Consider the following 8250-nt stretch of genomic DNA (forward strand, 5'->3'; position numbering starts at 1 on the left):
AAAAAAAAAAAAAAAAAAAAAAAAAAATCACAAAAACATAAAACCAATTTTTTTTTGCAATATTGCAATTTGTCCGCTTTTCTACTCATCAAATGTGCACCCCTAATTCAAATTTAAGATGCAACAGCATGAGATCAATTTAAGAGCAAAGGCATACTCATATCAGGGTAAATAATGCAAGGCTAATTTCTAAGACAAAGGGGAATTCAAAGACTCAGACACACTATGGCATTTACCTCTATGCCCTATTATTATTGTCCAACATTAAGTGAGAGGTAGCCTACAGTACCTTGTGCGCTGAAGAATTTAGAAAACTGTACATCATATTACACATGGCAGGCTTACTCTGTAGCAAGCTTGATCTTTGACTTAACTCACACATGCTGCAAATGCAATTACTCAAGCGCACATCAATCATGTCAGTTAAAATGTACAGTTACAGCAGCAAAATCACCTGCGGCCGCAGGTTTCTTTAGATTAAAAGCCAGGGTTTCAGAGCAAATGTTTGCGTTTTGTTATCACCGAGGATGTCATCAAACACAATAAGCAATGGTGTTCCAAATACCAGTAAAAAGACAACACATCCCTACAGCTCTTAGTTCACCAAGTCCTCCAACCGGCTATTCTTGATTAACCAATGTTTACGACTCAGTGACCCAAGCCAACAGTATCACCAAGCCCATTATGAAACATGGCTTGTTGCATTGAATTAGCTCAATTTATGAAACAGGGTCTATTTGTCTTTTTTTTTTAATTTAATTTTTTATAAATATCCTGATTATGGAGGAGGGAAAGCCTTCAATACATGCTGAAGCCTAAATTAATGGCTTTCTGGCCCCTCGTTGCTTAGGTGACCGTGATATTAGTTATTTCTACAGTATTAAAATCTGTTAAAATTCTACACTGATTAAACCTAAAAAGACGAACACGCGCCTATCCTGTCTCCTACACAGCTTCAGTACACACCGAGTAGGTAGTGTGCATCAATAAGTGGTTCAAATTTGACGGATTAGCTCGCAACCACATAATTTGACAGCAACAAAGCTAAATGAGGAGGCATTAAAGTTAAGTTTGGTTTTGGCAGCTTCTGCTGATGAAGATGGAGGGGACAGGCAAAGAGCAGCAAGAAAGAGGGAATCTGGGTCTTGATTTCACAAAGTGTCAATACGAATATGAGTTAGAGATGATATTCAAGTTTGCATATCAGGTGTTTTTGCTTAACCCCACATAACCCAGGTTTGATGGCTTTTTCATGTTATGTTAAACATCACAATGTGTTCCCATGTTGAACATTTTTGTTTTCATGTACAAAATATGAGATTGCCCACTTGAGTAGGTAACAGGCTGATCAGATAAAAGTCCCTTATTAAATGTACCTACTAAATCCATTTTAAATATGGAGGGCATAGCACAAGAAAAACATTGTGTGCAAGGGGATTTAACTAATTACTAGCAATAAGGCATGCTGCAAGTATTTTGCACACCTAACAAAACTTATATCTGTCTCATTTTAGAGCATTTAGAGTACATTCTTATTTCCTTTGCTGTTTTAAAGTCTCCTTTAAAACTTGATAATTGTCATGGGCACTCCAAAACAGTATATTAACTTCCTTGCAGCTCTTAATACATCTAAATAGTGCTTAAATGTACAAAATACTCACACTCTTGGTAACCGTATGGTTATAAGCCCAAATAGCACACCAGGAAACGTGACAAATGTCTGAGCAGGCAGAGACAAGAAGGGTGACCAAAACCTCAGCCTGCGTAATCTAACCATAGGATAGCAACAGTAATCATGAATGCTGTGTATCAAAATGTTTTCATTTAATATTCATTTTAATTCTTAAAATACCTACTTAACAATTAGCTCTATGAACCTTCAAACACAGATCATTGGTGAAATAGAAAGCCATCAATAGCCCCCGCAGCACTTGGCAATAACATCAAGAAAATGCGTCACTGGGAAACCACCGATCAAACCACTCCTTTGCTTGCCAAATTGCAGATTTACAGGCCTGTCAAATCCTCATATTTGCATTATCCTTCAAGATTTAAACAGTAAACAGTTTTCCTCTTCCCTACTCTTGAGCATTCTGATGATTTTGATTGATCCTATCTGTCCATCTTGCACACTTGGGTGTAATGCTAAACCCAAACCAATCAACCACAATGTGTGTTAATGTCAGATAGTGTGGGTGTGTTTTCCTTCGAGCCGTTCTTTGTCCAGTCTTTGTTGGTCTCTCTGTACAGTGATGTGATGGGAACCTTGCGTCATACAGAGGGGTGGATATCCTTCCCCTTTCCACTACCAAACAGAGAGCAAAGGCCTTAAGATGCAACAACAACCAGCTACACTGGAGGCTTTACATAGCCTGAGATAAAGAGTAATGGATATATTTTCCCACAGAACGGTCATGTCTTTGTGTGAAATCATGCAAGGCCATTTATCTCTCACACCATGAAAGAACATGACATTTAGTCCCAGTGGGACTGAAAAAAAGTCCCAAATGATTCCTTTCCAGCTGTTTAAAATTGGCTTCCACTAAGTACACAGTTAGTCACAGGCATCAAAACCTTCACAGATACTCCATCTCTCTCCCATCCACGTAAACTAAATTTGTATTACCTAATGCTAGCTGCACAAGAGATCATCCAGGCCAAGAGAGGGCATTTTATCAAAGTCACAGGCGTCAAACAAGTCGCTGATTCCCTGGTCATCTCCCAAACCTAAAAGGTAGTCATCTTGGTCCAGAAGAGGAGGCCCGAGGTTTAAGAAAGGCCCCAGGGATAAAGGGATCTGGTCTTCTGTCTGCTGGAGAAGACTAGTGTAAGGGGACGAGATGGGGGAGAGAGTAGTGACGGAGACTGCTGAGGAAGAAGGTGGAGCCAGGGAGGGGATGGAAGAAGTGGTTGTGCAGGTGGGACCTGTGAAGGAAAGTGGAGTCAACTAGTTATTATCTTTACATAGTCAAGGAACCATATCCACATAACCAAATAATGCTGGCCAGTGTTATGGTGTTTGTTGCACTGGGGACCAATAGTCATATCCCAAGTACCAGCAAATCAGTGCTTGGAATCAAAAGTTGCATGACACAAGAAAGTTGTTTACTGAACAGATCTTGGGTTAACTTGGGTTGGGTGGCACTCAAAACTAATTTTATTCTATTACAAGTTTAGGTAAGCGTCGCACACGTTGCTCTTTGTAATGAGGTCTGAAAACATTCACGCACACCTGTGTCTGAGACTAACCTTGAAGGACTTTGAGGAAAGGTGAGTTCCCATTGATGTCCATGCTGCCATTTTTTACAGGACTTCTAGGGTCATTCTCCTCATCTGGGCACAGGAGGACTTCTATGGGACCCTTAGTGCTGGTCAGATGGATGGACAAACTCTAGAAAGAGGAAAAAAAAAGAAAAATCAGGTCAAATCCCAAAATCTCATAGCACCGCACAGGATTAGAAGGATGGACAGACTTGATTGAAAGATTAAAAACCCACTACAAGTCTCTTTTCCATATGCTCTCAAATTGTAAATGTTGTACCAACATATATACACACCAAAGGTACTGTGGTCTGTACATGTTACTGGTGTACCTAATAAACAGGTAATCAGGGCAAATTGATGCACTACATTTTGCTACAGACCAGAACACTGCTTTAGTCACTGTCATCCCCAAATGCCTGGTAAAACAAATCCTCAATACCAACCCTAGAGGGGTCACCTAAACTGACTGCAACCTCCACAGCTGGTGCATTGTGAGGAGGAATGCTTTGTCCAATAGCACGTGTCTAGCAAAATAACAGTGTTACTTTGTGAAGGTGTCAGTTTTCCACTTAGAAGCCAAAAGGCCACCAACCATAGAAGAGCAAGAAGCAAAAGTTTCATCGGGACAACAATGACAGCTCCGCCTTGTGTGTTTTTATGTGTGTACACATACCTCATCAGGGTCTGGTACTTCTAGTTTGGTGTCTGTGGGCGCTTTGACAACAATAACAGTCTGGTCTCTGAGGTTTCCCAGCTGTTTGATGTCTTGGTATGTTACATAGGCATATGTGCAGACAAAAGGGTTAAAGAAATAACGCTACAAAAGGCAGTACATGTTAATACTAAACATACATGTCTATCATTCTGAACTTGTGGGATGATTTGTAGGGGAGTGCATCCACATTGAAAATAAAAATTAAAAAGGAACTTTTCTTACGTGAACCATTCTTTGTTGAACTTTCACGCTTTACAAACACCAAAGCAAGTATGCGCTGTGACTACTCTTCTAAAGTGATTTTAGAGAGGGAAATAAGGTAGTTAAATACATTAAATCACATGACACCACTGTATTCATATAATACTATCAATCCAGGCTAAAGTGAATGATATTAATGATGCATGTCGCTTCTTCTAAATTTCAAGTTGTGGTCGACTAGCTTTGTTTGATAAATTGATCAACACTGATCGCAATTGGTGGTTCTGAGCCTTCAGAGCCTACATTTCACACTAACAACAAACTGTGTATCCAAGAACACAAATTAGTGTAGATGACGTTTTATTAGACACAGACTTATGTTGTAGGTTAATGTTACTTTTTCAGTTTCACGGCTCCAAACCGTCACGTTAGTTGGTACAGAACCCTTGACTCTTTAGGCTAACTATATTAGCTTTAGCCTGGCTAATGGCAGCTTTCTGGCAACTGTGCTGTGAAAAAAATGTCCGGGAGACATTGTAATAAGGTTGTATTAATCAGGTGATGTATTTTGTCTTTACAGCAAACATAAAACACCAACTATGGTAGGTTCACTACCCATGGAAAGAAAGTGCATTCCTCGGTCTGCGGTATACAGTACTTTTTTTTTTTTTATAAACACAGGAAAGCCTCACTTCAAACCCTGTCAGACTAACGTTACATCACATACACCTATGCCTACCTGTCTTCTTTTTTTAAAGATTATATTTTGGGCATTTTTTAGCCTTCATGTTTGACAGAACAGATGAAGACATGAAAGGGGAGAGGGGGGGAATGACATGCAGCATAGAGCCACAGGTCGGAGTCAAACTCGGGCCCGCTGTGTTGAGGAGTAAATCTCTATATATGGGCGCCCACTCTACCCACTGAGCTATTTGAGCGACCATGGCCACCTGTCTTAAAGGGAAAGGGTTGGGCAGTAACAACCATGTAAAAGGAGATCTGTGAAAGTTTACTTTTCTATTATTAAGCAGCAAAAAAGTTGTAGAATTACCATGGCACGTCCTGTAATGTGACTTTCGCACATGCGCACATCACGATTTACATGATGAAACAAAATACTGTGCAGCCCTAGCAAAAATCCCCGAGGTATCACCGTGGCCTCAGTGTGAGACAGGAATAAGCATGCATACAAACAATTATAAACCGTGAATAATTTGGTGAGGTTTACCTGCAGAACTATGAGAACATAGTTTAAGTAGAACATAGAACAAGTTTTTAACAAGAAAATAAAGTGGCTAAGAACCATTTTATGTCAACTAACAAAAGGATATTTCTGGTTGCTTTGCAACTCGCTCATGTGTCTCATATCCAGGCTGCATCTTTGGATCAGTTGTTCAAGCTTCTGCTCTTCTTCTCCCAGTGCAGAAACTTCTGCTGTTAGTCTCTGTCTCTGGCTCAGTGCCCCCTCTACCTCCAATAGACTACATCCCCTGTGAAAGTGAGAAGAGTGAAGTTAGCGAATTTAAAACAGATTTAGAACGAGGGTATAATTACATTTGTAGAGTCCAAAACAGTCAGGTTTACTAATATTTTTAAGTGGTAACAGCTTGCACGCAGCCTCCTGCCTCCTTGTGCTTTGCAGAACAAAATCTGATTATACAAACAATTACATTTTTTGCCACATCAACCCAAGATACGTAAATATTTTCTAAGATGTTAAAAAGTCTTCAAAACAATGAGATAACTCACAAGATGGAGGAAGACACACGGAAAAACCAAGAGAACTGAATGTGTCACATTGTGTTCTCAAATTTGTTCACGAAGTAGACAAGAGTAATCAATTCAAGTGGGTTCTTGGATCAGCAGGTAAGACAAAACACTTTAAAATATATAAGTCAAATATTTAAGTGTTAAGAGTGGTGACCACTTACATCCACTGAATGTTGTTCTTTGACTTCTTCTTGATGAGGTGAATGCCTTCTAGCACATTGGTGATATCATACAGCCGCCTTTTCTGTACCTAAACGTAAAGGATACATGTCTCATTAGTTACTAATTTAGCGGTTGATTGCACTGTGTAAATTACCAATTTTAGCAACAAAAAAATCCCTAACACAAACGTACAAAACATTTTCAATGCTTTGAGCAGATATACTTGCTAAAGATGTCCCCTATACATTTTATTATGCATCAACTATAAGGTAGGTCTGCTTTACATAACCCTCCAACCCCCCTCCATTTCCTTTTTGTTTTAATCTGAAATTACCTGTAAGGTTTCAGCGGCGAGGTTGAGGTCCAAGACGCCATCAGAAGACTGGGCAAGGAGGTCCACAAACTTCTTTGTCAACAGGCCCAGGGAGGTGTCATACCGAGTCTTCTCTGGTGGAGACTTGGGTGCTATGGTGGAGGAACAGAGAAATAAAGAGGAAAGGACAATGTCAGCGACTTGTGACATTTAATTTATGCAAGGAAAGTCAAACAAAACTTCCTGATGACAGTGTTACTTGGTAGGCGGACTGCTCTCATGAAATGGCGTATGTATGACACGCCAATTCGTATGGCATTATTGGCGTGTTATCAAGACATTCACTTTTTAGCGTCGCGTTTAGTTTAATAGCTTATCTGAACAACACCGTTTGGCCTTACATAACCTTGCGATGGCGTCTGAATTTACGCCGTAGCGAGTAGTATGAAAGGGCGAAAATCAGCGTAGGGAGGTTGGTCGGGGTGGTGGATTAGTAAAACACAGGACTTTCACCCAGGAGACCGGAGATCGTGTCCCGCTTTCTTCTCACGATAACACGGCAAGTGGTAATAATACGCCAAGTGGCTTGTATGTTTACATCCACTGCAAACAGCGTAAACATACCCAGGCGATAACTCAAAATGCGTACAGATAACACGCCACTTGGCTTAAGAAAGTTGGTGGGTCTGATTATGCAAAGTCATGTCGAGGTAGGGGGAAGCCCAGGTAAATTGTGAGTTTGCCCAAAAGTGAAAAAGACCACAAGACACCTACACTCACCCTGACTTCCAAAACCACCAGTAGACGAGCAGCAGACGTGTCAGAACAAGTCGATAAAAAGTACGTTACCATGTAATCCAATCCAACCAAACTGCAATACATTTTACCTGAATTAACCTTATGGTATTTAGTTTGTGTTGTGACTGTTACAAAGATGTAGATTTAACTGTGTGGTTATTTTGATAAAACAGCTGTGTTGTGTTTTGTACTGGACTACATTAGTTGAATACATCACGTTGGACATCACATATTTTTTTTTCAGTCAGGAAATGTTGCAAAAGCACCAAATGATGGACATATTTCAATATGAATATCTCTATGTTGATAGCATCAGTTCCTCTCAGAGGGTTACAGCACACGGCATGTGACCTGCCTCACCCTCCAACAACAATACATTACACTGACGCAATGGCCAAATATCATGGACACAAACACTAAAGGTACAGATTTTGTTTCCATTTTAAGCTCCAAATATAGTTCAGTAGACTGTTCCTGGGCCCATTTCCCAAAGCAGGTTTAGTGAAAACTCTTAGTTAGTTAACCCTGGGATGAGAGAAACTCACTACTTTGCAAGGGGTTAAACATACGCCGGGAGATGATATTGGGGCCCCAAGTATGGATGCATTTTCCTTTCCAGTTACTAGCCTACTAGAGCTCTAACAATATGAAATCACAGAGTGAGAAGGCAGAATCGCGACACACCCCTTCCATCTCCCAGAATTCTTCTTCCTGTCCAGATCTAATGCTACCGCGTCTTTAAATTACTATACTTTTTGTCAAGTAAATTTACAGTAGCTAACTGAAGAAGGCTTAAAGCGAAGGGGGAGGCAGACAGACAGGAGTGTGTTATCTGGCAAATTACCATTAGATTAGTTGTCTGATCAATTTGTGGGTTAGCCCAGAGCTGTTAACTGTGGTCAAAACAATCATACTAAAAATAACTGAGGGTGTTGAACAATGTCGTAATCTTATGTTACCCACCAAGAATCAGGTAGCTAATGTGGTAGACCAAGCACATTAGCATTAGCTACTTGTCAACCAGCAC

General features: G+C 40.2%; 2 protein-coding genes across 2 annotated transcripts in view; both read right to left on the reverse strand.

Moving 5' to 3' along the window:
* mal2 (mal, T cell differentiation protein 2) overlaps nt 1-8250 on the reverse strand; it is an 871414-nt gene that overhangs the window by 736404 nt on the left and 126760 nt on the right. The window lies entirely within an intron of this gene.
* Nucleotides 771-8250, reverse strand: part of LOC116690851 (transcription factor E2F3) — a 12384-nt gene continuing 4904 nt past the window's right edge. Inside the window, exons 3-8 of the mRNA XM_032518053.1 lie at nt 6447-6577; nt 6112-6200; nt 5512-5670; nt 3938-4052; nt 3250-3391; nt 771-2925 (exon numbers count right to left, since the gene is read on the reverse strand). Of these exons, the coding sequence (XP_032373944.1) occupies nt 2633-2925; nt 3250-3391; nt 3938-4052; nt 5512-5670; nt 6112-6200; nt 6447-6577 (929 nt within the window). The 3' untranslated portion in view covers nt 771-2632. The remainder of the gene's footprint in view (nt 2926-3249; nt 3392-3937; nt 4053-5511; nt 5671-6111; nt 6201-6446; nt 6578-8250) is intronic.

The sequence above is a fragment of the Etheostoma spectabile genome, chromosome 6 (genome assembly GCF_008692095.1).
Source record: "Etheostoma spectabile isolate EspeVRDwgs_2016 chromosome 6, UIUC_Espe_1.0, whole genome shotgun sequence".
Classification (NCBI taxonomy): domain Eukaryota; kingdom Metazoa; phylum Chordata; class Actinopteri; order Perciformes; family Percidae; genus Etheostoma; species Etheostoma spectabile.